This window comes from Xenopus laevis, chromosome 1S (genome assembly GCF_017654675.1).
Source record: "Xenopus laevis strain J_2021 chromosome 1S, Xenopus_laevis_v10.1, whole genome shotgun sequence".
Taxonomy (NCBI): Eukaryota; Metazoa; Chordata; class Amphibia; order Anura; family Pipidae; genus Xenopus; species Xenopus laevis.
In genome coordinates, this window is record NC_054372.1 from 127,294,555 (window position 1) to 127,318,039 (window position 23,485).

Sequence of the window (23,485 nt, forward strand, 5' to 3'; positions counted from 1 at the left end):
ACTAAAGACCAGAACTCATGTTTTTAAAAATGGAGATAATCTCAGCCAAAAGATACATAAAAAAATGAAGTACTTTTTAATTATATATTCACAAACTAAATTCATTAAAAAAAAATTCTTTGCACAAATAGGGTTTGAACAAGCTCATTTGTCAACTACATATAAAGCCTTTATCAACTCCAATTATGTATGGCATTCTGTTACTGAAAGTGTTTAAAATTAAGAATTTCTATATAGGAATAATATATATGTGATATCCCAGTGCTGGGTGTTGTGGAACTGGAAGAATGCACACAAAGATGCCAGACTGCAGGGTAGAAGTCAGCTTTATTCCTGGCTGCTCTCTCCACACTGTTTTGCCCCTCCCCCTTCACTTCCCCTTCCTGTGTCCATAACCTTTCTCATTACTCCACCCAGTGCTAAGCTGCTAATGCATATTAAACTGAACATTTAACATCACAGGAATGGATGGAACAACATTACATCCCTCCCCACCTTACAGAAACAACAAAATAAACTGCAACAAAGATACTACTAGATACGAGTGCTCAGAGGCAGAATGTTTTTGAAAAGTCAGTATCAAGAGCTTTACTGAAAAGCAAAGTCTTTGAGGTGATCTGGCAGTCTTCGATTTGTTCTATGTGGATAGCGCGGAGCATCTACAGAGCTTGTAGTCGATGCCAGTCCAGTGGGCCTGGGTGCAATTCTTACCCAAATCTCTAAAACTGGCCAGGTGTACACAATTTCTTATGCAAGCAAGGCACTAACAGAGACAGAGCAACGCTATTCACAGACAGAAAGGGAAGCTCTCGCAGTTGTTTGGGGGTGTCTGCATTTTCACCTTTACCTTTTTGGTCTCAAATTTACTGTGGTAAGTGACCACAAGCCACTGATTCCACTCTTCAACAAATATTCATCCAAACCTCCCCCGCGAATAGAACGCTGGCTACTCAGACTACAAAACTACCATTTTCATTTGCGTTATGAAGCAGGAAGTGGCAATCCTGACGACTATTTTTCCACAACACCCAGCACTGGGATATCACAACTGGTGACGAGGATTCAAATAATCTGCAGGTATCACAGTAAAACAACTCACAATTCACAGTACTATCAGCATTCCAGCACACAGCATGGCCAGCCTGCCTAACTTTCCCTGTTTTGATGTGCACCAGTCTCAAGAAAACCTAGGGACACTCTGGAATAAGTGGCTAAAGCGCTTTGAAATATTTCTCCAAGCCATGAACATTACTGACAAAACCAGAAAGAAAGCAATGTTATTACATTATGCAGGGGAGCAGGTATATGATATCTTTATAACTCTGCCTGGCACAGGAGGTGACAGTGACTATGATTTATGCAAAACAGCCCTAACAAACTACTTTTCTCCGCATAAAAATCCAGTTTTTGAGACTTTCAAGTTTAGACAGTCAAAACAGTCACCAAATGAAAGCACGGATGAGTATCATGTGAGATTAAGACATCTTGCTGTCTCGTGTGAATTTGCAGATGTGGACAAGGAAATTCGCATGCAGCTTATACAGGGGTGCACATCAACTAAACTGAGACGACAGGCACTCAGAGACCCCACTATGACTTTATCTAAATTACTAGAGACTGCCCGCATTAATGATGCTGCAGAGAATCAAGCAAAAATGATTGAGCTAAATGACAGTATTCTAGATCAGTCATTCTCTTTAGCTACTATCACACAAAAACATCTAGCCCATAAATCTCCTGCAACCTGCTACAACTGCGGTGGACCTTATCCCCACCAGGAAAACTGTCCAGCAAAAGGGTTAATCTGCCATAACTGTGGAAAACATAATCATTTTGCAAAAGTATGCAGATCAGCTCCAAAAAAACAGTTACTTGTACCTGCTAAAGCATCTCCAGACAAGAGAGTAAGCACAGTGACACCAGTGGGAGCTGAACATACAGGCAGCACATACTTATTCTCAGTTACTGAAAAGAATTCTTGTCTTGCACATGCAATTGCTAATCCATTGTGCTTTGCACGCGTGGGTTCGGATCCCATCCTCGTCGCCAGTTGTGATATCCCAGTGCTGGGTGTTGTGGAACTGGAAGAATGCACACAAAGATGCCAGACTGCAGGGTAGAAGTCAGCTTTATTCCTGGCTGCTCTCTCCACACTGTTTTGCCCCTCCCCCTTCACTTCCCCTTCCTGTGTCCATAACCTTTCTCATTACTCCACCCAGTGCTAAGCTGCTAATGCATATTAAACTGAACATTTAACATCACAGGAATGGATGGAACAACATTACACTATACAGTGGTTTCTACATATAGATATTTTAATACATGTAGACAGTTTGGTGGATCATTCAGAACTATTTCTTCAGAGTTTTATGTGTGGTGCATGTATCTTGGCATTTTATATATTTTGATCATTTGCTACCCATAAACCAATTTGCAAATATGCAGGGAATAAAGCCTTGAAGGTACAGAATGATAAAAATGCAATATTGTTGATTCTACTTAAAAAGTCCTTTCAACAGTACTGATGGATAAATCCCATGGGCTCAAGCTGCAGTGGGCCTTTGTTCCTATTACATGTTACTGGGAAAGTTGTTGCCTGGAATAAACCATTTAATAATTAGGGATGTAGCGAACTGCCGATTTGGTGTTCGCGAACGCCGTTCGCGAACACCGGCAAAAAATTCGAACGTTCGCGAACAGTTCGCGAACTTCGAACACCCGCTAAAATCGTTCGATTCGAACGATCGAAGGATTTTAATCGTTCGATCGAAGGATTTTCATTCGAATCGAAAATCATTCGATTTTTAGCGGTCGAAGGAATTCGAATGGTCGAATGGTCGAATGGTCGAACGATCGAACGCGAACTCAAAATGCGAACGTTCCCAAACGTTCGCGAACATTCGGCGGACGCGAACGGTCGAAGTTCGCGCGAACTAGTTCGCGGGCGAACAGTTCGCTACATCCCTATTAATAATGTTAATTAATGCACATCAGTAACCTGCTTAGAAAAATCAAATTCTGCCCCATCATATCACCTTCATTGTGCCTGCTTCATAAACAATGGCATTTTTTAATTTAACTTTAGAAACTCATCAATGCAATGTTTGAAGGTTAACATTGTCAAGGGATAACACCAGGGATAAATGAATTGTGTGCATGGATGAAAGACACAAATGACAAAAGAGTATCAAACAAAAAATCTCTATCTGCATCTCTCCACTAGGGATGTAGCGAACGTCGGAAAAAAAGTTCGCAAACATATTCGCGAACTTGCGTCAAAAATGTGAACGGTTCGCGAACGTCGCGAACCCCATAGACTTCAATGGGAAGGCGAATTTTAAAAGCTAGAAAAGACATTTCTGGCCAGAAAAATGATTTTAAAGTTGTTTAAAGGGTGCAACGACCTGGACAGTGGCATGCCAGAGGGGGATCAAGGGCAAATATGTTTCTAAAAAATCCATTGTTGACACAGCGCTGCGTTTTGTGCTGTAAAGGGCAGAAATCACACTACATTTCTAAACCTGTGTAATAAAATGCTTTAAAACGTCCGGCGTCTACATGCCAATCAAGTCGTGTAAAGGTTACAGCCTGTTCACACGCAAAGACGAAACGCGGCGCTTACTGCAACGCAAAAAAACGCAAAGAGCTTTAATGAATGATACTGTCAAGTGAGCAAATGATAGTTGTTAATTACTAGTTGAGCTTGTCACCTCCAGGATGTTCGTCCTGTTGGTGGCAATATTTCTGTAGTGGTGTGTTTAGCAGTCACCGTGCTTGTGCGCACGTGCACGGTCAGGCAGAGGTAATTCAATGTACAGTGAAGTGAACCAAAAAACACTGATTCTGCAGTGTGGGCCCAGTTTTGGTCTACTTTATTGATCACCTGCGGTGACCATAAAAGATGCGATTTTGCCACTGTTGCAGAACCCTGAAAAATAAGGCATGTGTACTTTCCTGAAAAATTATGTTTTTTTTGTCGCAGCCACTGAACCAGAAGGCCAGAAACAATATGCCATATAAATGCTGAAAATATTAATTTTTTTTTGTGGCAGCCACTGCAGCACAGAGGCCAGAAAAAATATGCCATATAAATGCAAACAATATTAATTTTTTTTTGTCGCAGCCACTGAAGCACAGAGGCCAGGAAAAATATGCCATATAAATGCTGAAAATATTAATTTTTTTTGTCGCAGCCACTGCAGCACAGAGGCCAGGAAAAATATGCCATATAAATGCTGAAAATATTCATTTTTTTTTGTCGCACCCACTGCAGCACAGAGGCCAGGAAAAATATGCCATATAAATGCTGAAAATATTCATTTTTTTTTGTCGCACCCACTGCAGCACAGAGGCCAGAAACAATATGCCATATAAATGCTGAAAATATTCATTTTTTTTTGTCACAGCCGCTGAAGCACAGAGGCCAGAAAAAATATGCCATATAAATGCTGAAAATAGTCATTTATTTTTGTCGCAGCCACTGAAGCACAGAGGCCAGAAACAATATGCCATATAAATGCTGAAAATATTCATTTATTTTTGTCGCAGCCACTGAAGCACAGAGGCCAGAAACAATATGCCATATAAATGCTGAAAATATTCATTTTTTTTTGTCACAGCCGCTGAAGCACAGAGGCCAGAAAAAATATGCCATATAAATGCTGAAAATAGTCATTTATTTTTGTCGCAGCCACTGAAGCACAGAGGCCAGAAACAATATGCCATATAAATGCTGAAAATATTCATTTTTTTTGTCACAGCCACTGAAGCACAGAGGCCAGAAAAAATATGCCATATAAATGCAAACAATATTAATTTTTTTTGTCGCAGCCACTGCAGCACAGAGGCCAGGAAAAATATGCCATATAAATGCTGAAAATATTCTTTTTTTTTTGTCGCACCCACTGCAGCACAGAGGCCAGAAAAAATATGCCATATAAATGCTGAAAATATTCATTTTTTTTTGTCACAGCCACTGAAGCACAGAGGCCAGAAAAAATATGCCATATAAATGCTGAAAATATTCATTTTTTTTGTCACAGCCACTGAAGCACAGAGGCCAGAAAAAATATGCCATATAAATGCTGAAAATATTCATTTTTTTTGTCACAGCCACTGAAGCACAGAGGCCAGAAAAAATATGCCATATAAATGCTGAAAATATTCATTTTTTTTGTCACAGCCACTGAAGCACAGAGGCCAGAAAAAATATGCCATATAAATGCTGAAAATATTCATTTATTTTTGTCGCAGCCACTGAAGCACAGAGGCCAGAAAAACTCAGGATTTACCTGGATTCAAATTAAACCAGTAGGGTTTGCACCCTAGTTTGTAACGGTGGTGGAGGGAGGAGGACGCTAAAGGACAGCTGTGTGTGGAGTCATGAGGCGTGCAGAGAAGGACAGCTGCATGGGGAGTCAGAAACTCAGAACAAGTCTTCCGGCGTGCAGTAACCCTCCGAGATCCACCCCTCATTCATTTTAATAAAGGTCAGGTAATCCACACTTTTGTGACCTAGGCGAGTTCTCTTCTCAGTTACAATCCCTCCTGCTGCACTGAAGGTCCTTTCTGAGAGGACACTTGAGGCGGGGCAAGACAAGAGGTTCATGGCAAATTGTGACAGCTCTGGCCACAGATCAAGCCTGCGCACCCAGTAGTCCAGGGGTTCATCGCTCCTCAGAGTGTCGATATCTGCAGTTAATGCCAGGTAGTCCGCTACCTGCCGGTCGAGGCGTTCTTTGAGGGTGGATCCAGAAGGGTTCTGGCGCTGCCTTGGACAAAAAAACATTTGCATGTCTGACGTTACAGAGTGGCCAAAGTGCTTTGTCCTTGCAGGTGCGCTCGTGGCAGGATTACTGGCACCTCTGCCCCTGGAATGTTGATGAGTTCCTGAAGTGACATCACCCTTAAAAGCATTGTACAACATGTTTTGCAGGCTGGTTTGTAAATGCAGCATCCTTTCAGACTTGTGGTATGTTGGTAACATTTCTGCCACTTTATGCTTGTACCGAGGGTCTAGTAGAGTTGCGACCCAGTACAGGACCTTCTCCTTAAGCCTCTTGATACGGGGGTCCTTCAACAGGCATGACAGCATGAAAGACCCCATTCTCACAAGGTTGGATGCAGAGGTATCAATCTCCGCTTCCTCGTTATCAAGGACTGCATCATCCACGGTCTCCTCCCCCCAGCCACGTACAAGACCAGGGGTCCCCAAAAGGTCACCACTAGCCCCCTGTGAAGCCTGCTCCTGTTGGTCTTCCTCCTCCACAAAGCCACCTTCCTCCTCTGACTCCACTTCTGACACCTCTCCCTGCGTTGCAGCAGGTGCCTGGGTTCGTTCTGGTGATTCCGACCAGAAATCGTGCGCTTCCTGCTCCTCGTCACGCTGGTCTACAGCCTCATCTGTCACTCGTCGCACGGCACGCTCCAGGAAGAAAGCAAAGGGTATTAGGTCGCTGATGGTGCCTTCGGTGCGACTGACCATATTTGTAACCTCTTCAAAAGGGCGCATGAGCCTGCAGGCATCGCGCATAAGCACCCAGTAACGGGGGAAAAAAATCCCCAGCTCTGCAGATCCAGTCCTACCACCCAGTTCAAACAGGTATTCGTTGACGGCTCTTTGTTGTTGCAGCAGACGTTCCAACATGAGGAGCGTTGAATTCCAGCGAGTCTGGCTGTCGCAAATCAAACGCCTGACTGGCATGTTGTACCGCTGCTGAATGTCAGCAAGGCGTACCATGGCTGTATAGGAACGTCTGAAATGGGCCGACACCTTCCTGGACTGCCTGAGAACGTCCTGGAATCCTGGGTACTTTGAGACAAAACGTTGGACTATTAAATTCAGAACATGTGCCATGCAGGGCACATGTGTTAAATTGCCCAGTCTCAGTGCTGCCAACAGATTGCTTCCATTGTCACACACCACTTTTCCGATCTTCAGTTGGTGTGGGGTCAGCCACCGATCGGCCTGTGACTGCAGAGATGACAGGAGTACAGATCCGGTATGGTTTCTGTTTTCCAGGCACGTCATCCCCAAGACAGCATGACAACGGCGTACCTGGCACGTCGAATAGCCTAGGGGGAGCTGGGGGTGCACAGGTGTGGAGGAGGAGGACCCAGCAGCAGAGGAGGAAGAAGACGAGGTAGAGAGCGAAGGAGGAGTAGAGGTGGTGGCAGAACTGCGTGCAATCCGTGGCGGTGACACCAACTCCACTGTCGTTGTTGAGCCACACATTCCCTGCTTCCCAGCCATTACCAAGTTCACCCAGTGGGCAGTGTAGGTGACATACCTGCCCTGACCATGCTTGGAGGACCATGCGTCAGTAGTCATATGGACCTTTGGCCCAACACTAAGTGACAGAGATGCGGTGACTTGGCTCTGCACATGGTGGTACAGGTGTGGTATTCCCTTTTTTGAAAAAAAATTGCGGCTGGGTACCTTCCACTGCGGTGTCCCAATTGCTACAAATTTGCGGAAGGCCTCAGAGTCCACCAGCTGGTATGGTAAAAGCTGGCGGGCTAAGAGTGCAGACAAGCCAGCTGTCAGACGCCGGGCAAGGGGGTGACTCGCAGACATTGTCTTCTTACGCTCAAACATGGCCCTCACAGAAACTTGGCTGGGGGCAGATGACTGGGAATGGGAACTGGTGGTCAAGGTGGAAGGCGGAGTGGAGGGTGGTTCAGACGGGTCAAGGACAGCAGAGGTAGAGCAGTAAGATGCTGGACCAGAAGGAGGGTGGCTTTTAGTTTGCCTGTTGCCTTTGAGGTGTTGCTCCCAAAGTGCTTTGTGCTTGCCGTTCATGTGCCTTCGCATAGAAGTTGTACCTATGTGGCTGTTGGGCTTCCCAAGACTCAGTTTCTGACTGCACTCATTGCAAATTACAACGCTTTTGTCAGAGGCACACACATTAAAAAAATCCCACACTGCTGACCTTTTTGAAGCTGGCAATCTGGCGGTAACAGTAGAAGTTGGCGGCGTTGGCGGCAATGGCGGGTGCGTTGGCCAGCTGACCACAGGTGCCGATACATGTTGTTGCCCTACTGTTCCCTGCGAGCTGTCCTCCCTGCTTCTTCCAAGTCTTATTCTCCTCCTGCCTCTCTGACTCTCCGTCTCTCCATCTGAACTATCCTCCTCTTGCTCTCTTCTACTGGGCACCCACAAAACATCAATCTCCTCATCATCATTCTCCTCAGATGCATCAATTTCTTCTGACAGCTCACAGAAGGAAGCAGCAGCGGGGACCTCCTCATCACTCATTATGTCCATCTCTGTTGTGTTCTCTGCCAGAATTAAATCTGGTGTAACGTCCTCATCTCCTTCATCTTCTTCTGCCAATAATGGTTGCGCATCACTCAGTTCAAGAAACTCATGTGAAAATAACTCCTCTGACTCCAGTGAAGAAGGGGCGCCGGTGGTGGAGGAAGTGTTACGTGGGGTGGCCATAGCAGTGGAGGATGAGGATGTTGTGGTAAAGTTAGAAACGGTAGAGGATGGGGTGTGCTGTGTAAGCCAGTCAACTACCTCTTCAGCATTTTGGGAGTTCAGGGTCATTGCCTTTTTAAAACTGGGCAATTTTCTAGGGCCACAGGATAGCATAGCAGCACGGCCCCTAGTGCCTCTGCGTGGCGGCCTGCCTTTGCCTGGCATTATTTTTAAAACAACAACAACAACAACTCAGGTGGTGTTTCTGGAGACGGTATTATTATTGATATTTAGACAGAATGTGAACAAGCTCACACAGCTAGATGGCCGTTGTTTGAAAATGAAGAACACACTGGGCAAACAATGCCTACAAGTTCAACGTATACACTACTACAGCAGTGGATACGGAATATATTATTGCTGCTTGAAAAATGTCACTCAGGCGGTGTTTCTGGAGACGGTATTATTATTGATATTTAGACAGAATGTGAACAAGCTCACACAGCTAGATGGCCGTTGTTTGAAAATGAAGAACACACTGGGCAAACAAATTGAAACAATGTCTGCAAGGTCAACGTATACACTACTACAGCAGTGGATACGGAATATATTATTGCTGCTTGAAAAACGTCACTCAGGCGGTGTTTCTGGAGACGGTATTATTATTGATATTTAGACAGAATGTGAAAAAGCTCACACAGCTAGATGGCCGTTGTTTGAAAATGAAGAACACACTGGGCAAACAATGCCTACAAGGTCAACGTATACAATACTACAGCAGTGGATACGGAATATATTATTGCTGCTTGAAAAACGTCACTCAGGCGGTGTTTCTGGAGACGGTATTATTATTGATATTTAGACAGAATGTGAAAAAGCTCACACAGCTAGATGGCCGTTGTTTGAAAATGAAGAACACACTGGGCAAACAAATTGAAACAATGCCTGCAAGGTCAACGTAAACACTACTACAGCAGTGGATACGGAATATATTATTGCTGCTTGAAAAACGTCACTCAGGCGGTGTTTCTGGAGACGGTATTATTATTGATATTTAGACAGAATGTGAAAAAGCTCACACAGCTAGATGGCCGTTGTTTGAAAATGAAGAACACACTGGGCAAACAATGCCTACAAGGTCAACGTATACACTACTACAGCAGTGGATACGGAATATATTATTGCTGCTTGAAAAACGTCACTCAGGCGGTGTTTCTGGAGACGGTATTATTATTGATATTTAGACAGAATGTGAACAAGCTCACACAGCTAGATGGCCATTGTTTGAAAATGAAGAACACACTGGGCAAACAAATTGAAACAATGCCTGCAAGGTCAACGTATACACTACTACAGCAGTGGATACGGAATATATTATTGCTGCTTGAAAAATGTCACTCAGGCGGTGTTTCTGGAGACGGTATTATTATTGATATTTAGACAGAATGTGAACAAGCTCACACAGCTAGATGGCCGTTGTTTGAAAATGAAGAACACACTGGGCAAACAAATTGAAACAATGCCTGCAAGGTCAACGTATACACTACTACAGCAGTGGATACGGAATATATTATTGCTGCTTGAAAAAACGTCACTCAGGCGGTGTTTCTGGAGACGGTATTATTATTGATATTTAGACAGAATGTGAAAAAGCTCACACAGCTAGATGGCCGTTGTTTGAAAATGAAGAACACACTGGGCAAACAATGCCTACAAGGTCAACGTATACACTACTACAGCAGTGGATACGGAATATATTATTGCTGCTTGAAAAACGTCACTCAGGCGGTGTTTCTGGAGACGGTATTATTATTGATATTTAGACAGAATGTGAACAAGCTCACACAGCTAGATGGCCGTTGTTTGAAAATGAAGAACACACTGGGCAAACAAATTGAAACAATGCCTGCAAGGTCAACGTATACACTACTACAGCAGTGGATACGGAATATATTATTGCTGCTTGAAAAACGTCACTCAGGCGGTGTTTCTGGAGACGGTATTATTATTGATATTTAGACAGAATGTGAAAAAGCTCACACAGCTAGATGGCCGTTGTTTGAAAATGAAGAACACACTGGGCAAACAATGCCTACAAGGTCAACGTATACACTACTACAGCAGTGGATACGGAATATATTATTGCTGCTTGAAAAACGTCACTCAGGCGGTGTTTCTGGAGACGGTATTATTATTGATATTTAGACAGAATGTGAACAAGCTCACACAGCTAGATGGCCGTTGTTTGAAAATGAAGAACACACTGGGCAAACAAATTGAAACAATGCCTGCAAGGTCAACGTATACACTACTACAGCAGTGGATACGGAATATATTATTGCTGCTTGAAAAACGTCACTCAGGCGGTGTTTCTGGAGACGGTATTATTATTGATATTTAGACAGAATGTGAAAAAGCTCACACAGCTAGATGGCCGTTGTTTGAAAATGAAGAACACACTGGGCAAACAATGCCTACAAGGTCAACGTATACACTACTACAGCAGTGGATACGGAATATATTATTGCTGCTTGAAAAACGTCACTCAGGCGGTGTTTCTGGAGACGGTATTATTATTGATATTTAGACAGAATGTGAAAAAGCTCACACAGCTAGATGGCCGTTGTTTGAAAATGAAGAACACACTGGGCAAACAATGCCTACAAGGTCAACGTATACACTACTACAGAAGTGGATACGGAATATATTATTGCTGTTTGAAAAACGTCACTCAGGTGGTGTTTCTGGAGACGGTATTATTATTGATATATAGACAGAATGTGAAAAAGCTCACACAGCTAGATGGCCGTTGTTTGAAGAACACACTGGGCAAATAATGCCTGCAAGTGCACTACTATTGGTGCACTACTATGAAGAACAGCAAACAGCACTGTACACGTTAAAGAACAGTAAGATAAGTAAAATAAAAAAAAAATTATATGTATATTAAAAAAAAAAAAAAATTCTCGGGTTGGTGCTGCTGAACTACTAGGAGCAGCACAGTAGCACACCAGTCCCACTCCCCAACACTGCTAGACTAATAGCATTGGGCTCTTATAGTAGCAACTAGCAAAGTAAAAAAACAAAAAAGAAAATAAAAGCAGTCCTTACAAGGACTATTGGGTTATTACAGCAGTCAGCAGATGAGATCAGAAGAGATCAGTGCCCACAGCAGGCAGCTACATACAGAGCACTGCAGTAGAAGGTAGATTACTAGCCAGCAAAGCTACCTAACCTAAAATGTCCCTCAAATCCCTGCAGACTTCTGTCCCTCCAATACAGAGCAGTATCAAGTAGATTACTAGCCAGCAAACTTACTATCAACTGTCCCTCAAATCAGTGAAATCACTAACAGCTCTCTCCCTACACTAGCTCTTCCAAGCACACACAGGCAGAATGAAAAAACGCTGCAGGGCTTCAGTTTATATATGGAAGGGGAGTGGTCCAGGGGGTGTGGGGGGGTGGTCCAGGAGGGAGAGCTTCCTGATTGGCTGCCATGTATCTGCTGGTCTGGGGTGAGAGGGCAAAAAAAAGCGCCAGGTAAGGCGAACCCAAAATGGCGAACGTCGCGCGACGTTCGCGAACATTCGGCGAGCGCGAACACCCGATGTTCGCGCGAACAAGTTCGCCGGCGAACAGTCTGCGACATCCCTACTCTCCACCTATCAAGTATGGCAGTCAGTGAACTTAAAACTTCAATTTAAAAACTACTAAATTAAAATAACAACTAGGAGAAAAAAAACAAAATAAATCATGAAACCCATCGAGTAATGCACTTACAACTCCTTCAATAAATAATATAAAGAAGGATATTGCCCGAAGCAAATTCTTTGGCCTATGGTAAGCCTATGGTACCACATTACCTGAAAATTCAGGGGCATGTCTACAAAATCTAGTTACAAGGGTGATACTGATGTTAATGACTTAAACAGCAATCAACTTAGCCCTGCAACATGCATCTATTAATGCATCCCTGAATTTAATAGCATTCTTAAAAGTGTATTTACAGTATCAATGGGTGAAAATTAGAATTCGTCATTTAATAAGCATAAATATAAAAATACCATAGGAATGAATACAAAGTGGGTGTGCTCTAATCTCACATTTTAATGAATCTGCCCCAAAGTTTTTCCTGGAGATCCAATATTTTATAGGAGGGGGGCTCCTTTTGCCTAGAAGGTGTATTAGAGCTCATTCTGTTAAAATCACCAGAAATTCTGTCTACATGCATAATTTGTGCAAAAGTCTGTTATTTTGTTAGATTTTGTTTGTACTGGAATCAGATATTTGAGTGAGCTCTAATACATCTGCAATGAGAGGAAGTCCCCCCCTATAAGATATATTGGATCTAACTCTCAATGAATATCTAACACCCAACTGCTACAAGAAGACAGAATGAAGAGAAACAGATGCTGATCGGGATAGTGAACATAAACTTGATTATTTCCGAAAGGATGCAGAATTTTTTTTGATTGCATTTAAAAAAGTTTCTTAATTCAGTATGCTAAAGCTTATATTACATTTTAACGTTTGCAATAGTTCTCCTTTAACTTCTAATACAGGTTTTAAATCAGATCATTTCAGCATTTTAAATGTATCATTAATACACTGAAGTAAAGTGCTAAGTAACATCAGCTCATATGTAAAACCCTACTTCATCTAAGTAACCCATTTTCATAATAATATACTTTTCTAGTAGAATGTGCCATTGGGTAATCCTAAAAAGAAAATTGCCATTTTAAGAAATAAGAGTCGCTCCCCTGGGAACCTACGATTAACGGTGCACACAAACAAAACAAACAAAGCATACATGTTAGGCAGGGCCGGAACTAGGGGTAGGCAGAGTAGGCGCCCGCCTAGGGCGCAGTCATAGGGTGGGCACAATTTTGAAAAGGAAATTTTTTTCTTTAAATTTTAAACTCCTTGCGGCTGCCCCAGGCCCCCAGCAGAGTTCCACTCTGCTTTCGAGACCCAGCCAGTCTCCGCTGGCTGGCGGTGACGTCAGGAGGGAGCTGTGCGCCTGTGTGGTGACCAGGTGAACTGGCCTGGCGCGACGTATGGGTGCGGCGTTCTTAGATCTCTCCTCTGAGGCGCCTCTGACAAGTCTCCTCCTGACTGAAACTGTGGGTGGCTGCCTGTGCATGGTGACTGATCTGCTGGTATTGGAGCTGTTTGGCACACAACAACAGGTACAGACTTGGGGGGGCTGGGGGGGGCAATGCATTTTTTTGGCACAACAGGTACAGATTTGGGGGGGGGGCTAGCCAGGAATGCATTTTTTTGGCACAACAGGTACAGATTTGGGGGGGGCGGGGGGGGCAATGATTTTTTTGGCACAACAGGTACAGATTTGGGGGGGGCAATAAATTTTTTTGGCACAACAGGTACAGATTTGGGGGGGCTGGGGGGCAATGCATTTTTTTGGCACAACAGGTACAGATTTGGGGGGGCTGAGGGGCAATGCATTTTTTTGGAATAACAGGTACAGACTTTGGGGGGGGAAATATTTTGGGTGCTGCTGGCTGGCACAGGTACAGATTGGGGGCAATATTTTAGGTGTTGCTGGCTGGCACAGGTACACATTGGGGGCAATATTTTCAGTGCTGCTGGCTGGCACAGGTACAGATTGGGGCAATATTTTAGGTGCTGCAGGCTGGCACAGATACAGATTGGGGCAAAATTTTGGGTGCTGCTGGCTGGCACAGGTACACATTGGGGCAATATTTTGGGTGGTGCTGGCTGGCACAGGTGCAGATTTTGTGAGCTGTTGGCACAGGCAGAAATTTTATTTAACTTTGTTTAACAGGATAAAATTATCCTACTGTTTTGGTTTTTATGATTTTTTTTAGTGTACTTTATTTTTGTTTGTTAACATTACATATTTATATAAAAGAAAAGTTTAATTTGTTAATGTGTTGTAAGGTTTCTTTATTAAAAAAAACTGTAAGTGATTAGGTGGTAAATGGTCCTACAGAACAGGGGGGGGGGCGCTGATTGAAGTCCTTGCCTAGGGTGCCAAACTATCTTGGCCCAGCTCTGATGTTAGGTCACATGAGCCAATTAACGGACAAAGTCCTGTCTTTTATGTTAGTAGCGTAACTGGGTAATCTGGAGTTGCAGTGACAGTCAGGACTCTTACCAGTCAGTATGATGCTGCAAGCATGGTTGATACTTTATTCTCCTTACAACATGCAGAAGAGGAAGGATATAACATCACCTCATGGACGTATGCACGTTTCAAAAAAACTTTATGAACACACAACAACATGAACACTGGCATCTACTGGCAGAAGTAAACAACAGTATAACACAGTATATGAGAGAGAAGGTTTTTGTTGCTAACTGATAGGGGCACATTTACTAAGGGTTGAATATTGAGGTTTAATTAACCCTCGATATTCGACCATCAAAGTAAAATCCTTCGACTTCGAATATCGAATTCGAAGGATTTACCGCATTTAGTTCGATTGAACGATCAAAGGAAAAATTGTTCGATCAAATGATTAAATCCTTCGAATCGAATGATTCGAAGGATTTTAATCCATTGATCATACGATTTTCCTTCGATCAGAAATTGCTAGGAAAGCTTATGCGGAAGGTCCCCATAGGCTAACATTGGTGCTCGGTATGTTTTAGGTGGCGAAGTAGGTAGTCAAAGTTTTTTTTAAAGAGACAGTACTTCGACTATCGAATGGTCGAATAGTCGAACGATTTTTAGTTTGAATCGTTCGATTCGAAGTCGTAGTCGAAGGTCGAAGTAGCCAATTTGATGGTCGAAGTAGCAAAGTTTTTTTCATTCTAATCCTTCACTCGAGCTAAGTAAATGTGCCCCCTAGTGTACACATACTAGTCTAACATTTTACTTCCACACTTCTTCCTGTTACAGTTAGAGCTTAAGTATTTCTAGTCAGGTGATCTCTGAGGCAACACAAAAAATATCATAAAATGAGGGCTCATGGGAAAGATGTAAAAGGGTAATATTCACTTTTGTTAAGATTCTTTAATATACCACTTAATATGATATAAACTGTTGCTTAAGTATTCATTTTGGGGGTATAGTTTTCCTTATACACCTGGCAGATGATTACTGGTGCATAATGCGGCATGTAAAGTTCAGCGCTAGTTTTACTGAAACCAAAAGAATGCCATTTATGTCACTTAGGCAGTTCAGTCAGTAAGGACTTCTTCCAAAGAGTTAACAGTTTGGGAAAGGCATTTTCCTGTTTCAGCAAAATAATGCAACCACACACAATGTGAGATAAGTCCAGAACTGATAAGATACACTAGGATGGGAGTAGAAGAACTTGACTGGATTGCACAATTTTCTTACCTGGAAACAAATGAAAACTGTGGGAGTGATGGGCGAATCTGTCCCGTTTCGATTCACAAAAAAATTTGCAAAAACCGAAAAATTGAGTGAAACGCATCAAAATAATTTTGATGTGTGAGAATTTTTATGTATGCAACTTCCTTATCTTCTGAGCTGGTAGAAACATCCCACCTGCCCTACCCCTTTTTTACATATAACTCTTCTTTATGTTCTCGTATTATCTATTAATAAACGAATGTGGATGTTTCCAGCAGGTTTTGGTACGGTTATACAGTATAAACTTGAGAATCTGCATGGTATTATTCATGTTAAATAAATGCCAAATGCTTGATCCAGGGAATGTTTCCAATCCCCCTGGTATCAGGAATTCATTTTTCCCTCTTGACGCATAATTTCTAAAAAGCTCTAAAATTTTGAGATTTATTACAGGGCAGATTTATCAGGTCGAATTTCAAAGTGGAAAAAACGTTAAAATTCGACCATAGAATTGGATTACTTTGCCTGTCGAAGTCGAAGGTTTTTTTATTGAATTTGGCCGTTTTCGGGCGAACGAAAATCGTACGATGAAATCCTTCGAATTTCATCGATCGATCAAAAATTTTCCTTCGACTTCTAAAGACTAATGTTGGCTATGGGTTCTAGGAGGTCCCCATAGGTTATTTGTAATTTTTCTCGTTCATACTTTTTATAAACTGAAATTTTAATAAATGCGGTGACAATAATGGTTTTAGAGTTTGTGAGTTTAGTTGTGGTTTCAAAATTCAACATTTAATAAGCAAAATCCCAAAGATTGCTTTATCAAAGTCATTTCCTTCTTCGAACATAGAAGTTGTTAAGCCAGAAAGCCAAAGTTATTTGTATATTTCTATATATTCATTTGAATGAATGAAATTTAAATGAAATTATTTTGTACAAGTGCATACTGTAAATAAAACGTGTATATGTACATACAACTAATATGCAACTCTCTCGCTCTCTCTCTGTAAAGTGCAGTAAGAGAATCAGTTTAATAATGAACAAGACCTTGAGCATAAGAAATATCTAGGGATAATCATATATTAAAGCAAATTATATATAATATTATTAAAGATGCTAAAGAATGCTTTTGCTCATTGTGAAGTGAAGTATTGTAAAATAGAAGTGGAAATGTATATTTCAGAATTTACTACTAATAGGTTTCTTCAATTTGTGAAGTTGACAAGTTGAAAATATATCAGATATGTGACAGTCAAACAAAAATAACTAAAATAGATCATTGTAAAAGACTTACTGCTTAAGATGTATATCAGAAGAGGCAACAAAATACCCATCGCTCAATGAGTTGGCCTTTGTATTGGTATTATGTAGAAATGGAGTGATATATTTTAACTTTTGAGAATTTTTCAAAACTATGTTTTGTATAATACAGTACATGGTCAATAAAAGCTTTTGCAAATATTCCATGAAACATTTAGAAACTTTTCTAAAACTTTGTAAGCATTCTGTAACATACTCGTCAGTCAGGAACCTTGAAGGCAGCTGGTATGCCCAGACACACATGGAGAACCCTGCGGATTCCGGTGTTCACCGACGCCCTTTTTGGGCCCTGGGCTTTCTGCTGCGGAACCAACAAGGATTTGGTGCATTTGGTAGAAGAAAGTCCGTAAAAGAGGTACAGGAAAGGATCAAGCAAATCTTAGTCACAAAACAGGCAAGGGTCGAGGCAGGCAGCAGAAATCGAAGTCAAGAACAGGCAGAAGTCAAAAACCAGGAAAGTCCAATAGCAAAATAACACTTCAGCAGAAGCCAACTTGGGCACTGTTAAAATGGAGGAAGGATTTTTTAAAGGAGAATTGTGACAAAAATTTGTATCTCGCACCAAAAAATGTCGTAATGACGTTCGGCGCTTGCAAATGAATGCAAGTGAACCAACGCCAGTATCACTTGAGCACGACCGGAACATGTGATGTTGCCGGGGAGAGACACGCCGGGAGGTAAGAGAACAGAGAAATCTCCCAGCGCATCTTATACATTCATCATATTGCTGTTGATCTACATGGACAATGCTTCTTTCTATGCTATTTCTCAGATGAAGGAACTCTCAGGGTCAAAGTGTTTTTTTACAGAAATGCAGAGACAAACTTGTTTGTGGTGAGAAGGGGAAGGTGTTTAAAAAATATATTAATATCGTTAATCAGATTTTTAAAAAATTTAATTAGAAAACAAAATTATAAAACCATAATCTAAACGATTAATCCAGCAGTTGCGTTAACTGATTGAATACTTTCAACAGAATGAACATCATACAGTATATAAAAAGATTCAAGAGCACTTCGATAATAGTCCATCTTCAATCACAATAAGCTAAAGTTTCAAGGACAAGTACAAAATGTAGCAATTACAGCTATGCATCTCAAGATGTTTTTATATACAGTATATATTAACAGAACATATTATATAGCACAATAGATTAAAACAAAGAAATTTAAGCAAATACATATACAGTAATTACAATTTAAAAACCACATACCGATATGCTTTCTTCCTGATGATACTGCTTCCAGTTCCTTCCGGTGTCACTAAACATCAGTACATAACTTGTAACCCAGTCTGAGCTTCCATATTTTCCCTGTGTAGCAATTCCAGTAATTTCAGATCGTTCTCCTAGATCTATCTGGAGCCATTGGTACTTATTAGAACTAAGAGGAGACCACCCACCAGCACCTGTAAAAAAAAAAAATACATGTGGAACATTTTGTTCTCATGCTGGTTTCTCATGTACAAAACACATATAAAATAAATAATAAACATTGTTAAAACCTTCAGTATTTCTAAACCCCAATCTAAGTGGCCAAATATAATTCAATAGATACAAAACTAACTCAATATTTTTGATACTAATAACTTTAACAATGTTTTTGTGAAAGAATCATAATCAACCTTTCCTTAATAGTTTGATGGTTCCGTTCTCTTCTTTTAAGTTGTTCATTGTGTTTAATATGTGTAATATCTGTCTAATAATTTTAAAATGTTCAGAATAGCAGAATATAATGATTTTTCAATTATTTTCATAATTCGTTATCTAGATGTATACAACAATACATTGTACATTTATTATTTAATAAAATATTAAGAGAGTGCTATATATATATATATATATACTGTATATATATATTTATTTATTTATATTTAGAGAGATCCTGGTATAGTGATGGGCGAATCTATGGGGGTTTTGACATGCAACAATTTTTTTTCACCCATTGTAGTCTATTGGCGTCTTTTTTTGCAGCAAAACCTGGCAGAAAAATTCACTTATCACTAATACTGTATTAATTTGTTGCCCATCTTAAGCATATAAGGAATTGTTCATGTAGACCTTTCATAGTTCATGTTATTTAACAGTTTGCACTTTTTTTACATTATAGCCTTGTAAAAAAAAAAGTGCACACTGTTAAATAAAATGAACTAGATTATGCCCAAAACAAACAGAAATAAATTCCATTATTAATAACCTTTGGACAGGGAATAACAATGTACTGTATAAACTACCTAAAATATGAAATGTTTATTAAAGCACAGTACTTCTACAAAATTATTGAAAAAGTTGCAGGAGTATGTGCATTCCTGCGGTAACGGTATATTTTAATAGGTGTAATCATTTTACTGGCAATAAAAATGAAGTTTAAAGTTAAGTCACTAAATGATTAGCAACTGCATATCATTTCGGTCCAGGTGGCTACAATATGAATTGGGTTGTAAGAAGTCCTGCATCACTGTAACGCAGGGGTGCCCAAAAGGTAGATCGGGATCAATCAGTAAACCTTTAGCTGGTAAGCAGTAGATCTCCTGCTGTAACGCATTAGGTAAATATAGTTATACAACGGTGAATGCAAAACTTCTGTCTTTCGCTTTAAACCTGTACTCTGTTTATTGGCTGGGTTATACATTCATTTCTATGAATCCTTTGTTTGTTATCAAAGCTGTTATTGCATTGATGTAAAATATTTGCATTTATCTTTTATTTTTTCATATCAAATTGTCCCTGTTTGTTGAATTATAATAAAATAACCCCTTTGTATGACCTACATCGGTGCTAGTACGCTATTTTTTGTGATTATTATTCTAGATTTTAGATTAGCTATTAAGTCTGCCAGTAACTCTTATGCCCATGCCTCAGGCCTCCTTGACAGTTCAAGGCCCAGAGGACAATTTTGCTCAAACATAATCATTATTTCAATACATTACAGCACTAGGTTTCATTACATGTGATGAACCTTGATCACACAACGCCAGAGAGCTGGCAAAAACTGAACAATTTTTATGCTTATATCCAGTGCAGAAAGATGTTGTTGTTCATGCAAGTAAAATTATTTCTGCAGCTGAAATAGTTGCCATAAAATATTTATATTTTTCTATTTTAATATGTTTTTTCTATAACTAACATTTATGACAATATGATATAGAAAACCAAAAGAGCAACCATAAAGCATCTTAGATCCCATTTTAGATACGCAATTTGTTATTAAAATTGTTTACATAATATACATTTTAAATGAGTATTCAAAGTTTATTTTCTATTTTTTGTCATAATTATAATAAGAATTTTACAAATATTAATGTAACATTGCAATGAGATTTCAAATCAGTTGTAAAATAGGTAAACAATTTGATGATAGAGGAGACTTGGTTTTATGGTATTTGTGCACACAAATTGGGAAACAGATATGGTTTTGTATAACAGTACATCACATAGGCCTGTTTTATCATGAGCAAAAATCTTACATAGTTGCCACATACAAAGGCAGCAAGGATATAGGTGCTCCCTACTGACGAGTTAAACTGGTGTATTTGCTTCACTTATACTGTTTTTCAGAAAATGACAAATTTCACCACAAATTCACTAAATGTATTAGCACCAATGCCCTTTTTCCTCACATCAAATGCATTAGAGTCAATGGACTTTTTTTTTCTCTATATTTTTCTTGCAGTAAATGCATTGGAGTCAAAAGGAATTTTTTCTAAAAGTTTTTTTGGGTTATTTTGCCCAAAAAATGCATTGTGGATTTTTTTATAGCACAAAAAACACTGCACTGTATGTATGGCAAAAAAATTTTTTTAAAACATTGGTTTTCATTTTCATTCCAACAAAACAAAGCACTTTTTTGCATTTTGCACCCTTCCCAACATTGGTACAAGGTATGGGACCTGTTATCCAGAATGCTCGGGACCTGGGGTTTTCCGGATAACGGATCTTTCCGTAATTTGGGTCTTCATACCTTAAGTCTACTAGAAATTAATTGAAACATTAAATAAACCCAATAGGCTGGTTTTGCTTCCAATGAGGATGAATTATATCTTAGTTGGGATCAAGTAAAAGCTACTGTTTTATTATTACAGAGAAAAAGGAAATAATTTAAAAACAATTTGATTATTTGGATAAAATGGAGTCTATGGGAGACAGCCATTCCATAATTCGGAGCTTTCTTGATATCGGGTTTCCAGATAAGGGATCCTATACCTGTATTTGAATTTTAATAAGGGTACAAATAATGGTGCAGTGAGGTGTTTAAAACATCTAGAAAATATGATCAAACTACAGTCAGTATGTTACCCAGGAAAATAAATTTCAGCTGCCAAAAAATTTTCTATTCTTCATTTTCACTGCACTCCACTAATTTACCATTCCTCCTCATGTCTAAAATTATATAGCTAGTGCATAGGCATGGGCATCAGGTCCCCCATTCTTTTGCATAAACAAGTTTTGTGGGTGATACAAAGTTTCTCTTCATAACAGTGTCCACAAAATGACTGCTGTATATTTGTTGTGATTGTGACTCGCAAGACTGAAGGCAACAAAGATTGGAATAATTTACATTGTGAACACAATAGAAAAGAATTTGGAATTATTTCTTTTGTGACAGGTCCCTTGTGATAATCGGCTATGAATAATATGTGCCAGCTACAAGTAATAAATAAGAACTTACCATCTCTTCTGTTCAGCCTGGCAAATCCAGCACTATGACTGCTTGATAGCTCAGATGAACTGCTAAAATGGGATTGAGGCAGAGATGATGTCAGCTGGCCATCACAATCATCTGTGCAAAAAACAACATAGAGTATTATTATTTTACCCCCCTACTTTTAGTGTAAATGTTCATATCTTTTCTTTAGGCTAATGCCACACTAGAAGATATATACAAGTATCAGCTTCTCATGCATAGCTAAACATGCTTTACACTGTGAGAAAATGATAGATTCCCAGGGGAAAACAACAAAACCTAGTAGCAGAAGCTACTAGAACTCACAAGCAATTTGTTTCAATGTGTTTAAATAAATACACAAAAAATTGCTGCAAAAAAAATCATTTTGTGAATATAAAAATGTCTTAAGGTCGCTAACATGGTATAAGATCTGAAAGCAAATACCCTTGTTGTGTCTTAGATTCAGTGACAGTTCTTCCCTATGAAGTTCAACATTTTAGATCTATTTTTAATGCTTCTTCCTCTCTTTCTTTTATGTTTTCTTACCATACCTCTTTTACTTTGTTCTTTAGAGACTTCTTTGACAGACACACTACAGAGCAGCATGATTGCTATTTCTTATAGGTTTATATGGTGACATATGTCATTCTAGGCACAATTCACCAGCACTGTGGGTGTACCAAGTAAATGTAACAGATGTAGGTGTTGTACTGGTGTTCTCATTCTGACTGCATTTCTATATTGCTTTAAAGTTCAAGTTTCTTTCCCCAATGTCATTAAAATACAGCAAGAAACTGCTTACTGATGACCAATTTTGACAACTGCTAGCACTGTTAATTCATATTTTTTATTATAAAGCTTTGCAAGTGTTGTTCTTTGGTCTTCAGGATAATTTGCATGAAGGCTGATAATTAGCTTTTCTTGTCATAGATTTTGATAGATAGTGAAAGCAGAGAATATTGTTTGGTGTATATGGTGTAAGATGTACAACATGCCACATTAGACCTTAGCACATCATGTCCCATGAGGAGTGAAATCTTCTCAGTTCCTACATTAAATTTTGAAAGCTCTGTTTCATGGTAGGAAAGTTTTAATATATAGCTTTTACAGAATCATGTAGCAGATACAAAGTTTTCATTCTCTGGAGACAAATATAAAGCTTTTCAGCAAAAACACAGCTTAGTTCCTATTCCTCGCTCAGTAGAAAGTAGTATTTCATAAATGGGTAACTTTAAATGGTATAACCAGGCAATGAGTGCAATATATTAACCCTTATACTGAATACTTTTTTGAAATAATACATTTTTTTGAAACATATGAAAAATAAATAGTATTTTTGCATAATAATGTAACCTCAATGTAAAAAATTGTTGTCATCCATAGACTTGGATGCATTACAAACACAGGCAGAGTAGGGCAGGTAGAATATGGCACACACAGGGATAGTAGGGAAGGCAAAGTATGTCACAAACAGGCAGAGTATGGTACACACAGGCAGAGTATGTTACACACAGGGAGCATAGGGCAAGCAAAATATGGTATACACAGGCAAAGTAGGGCCAGGAGAGCTTTGCCAATGAGGAAAAATGCTGCTCCTGGTACCTTTAAGAGACGAATTTCCATTTTTTTAAACCGGAAATTCGGCTTTACTAGTGTGAGAGAGGGCAATTGTGCTCTCCACACTAGTGTTGCTGCCTCCAACCCGAACAGGTAAGTGGACGGCTCCTGCCTCAGAAACGGCACTGAGTAGGGCAAGCAGAATGTGCCACACTC

At 40.0% G+C, this 23,485-nt stretch overlaps 1 protein-coding gene across 1 annotated transcript in view; it reads right to left on the minus strand.

The window, feature by feature from the left end:
• Positions 1-23,485, minus strand: part of LOC121399446 (contactin-associated protein-like 4) — a 183,851-nt gene that overhangs the window by 112,872 nt on the left and 47,494 nt on the right. The window contains exons 2-3 of the mRNA XM_041580166.1: positions 21,716-21,826; positions 18,262-18,455 (exon numbers count right to left, since the gene is read on the minus strand). Coding sequence (XP_041436100.1) covers positions 18,262-18,455; positions 21,716-21,826 — 305 coding nt within the window. The remainder of the gene's footprint in view (positions 1-18,261; positions 18,456-21,715; positions 21,827-23,485) is intronic.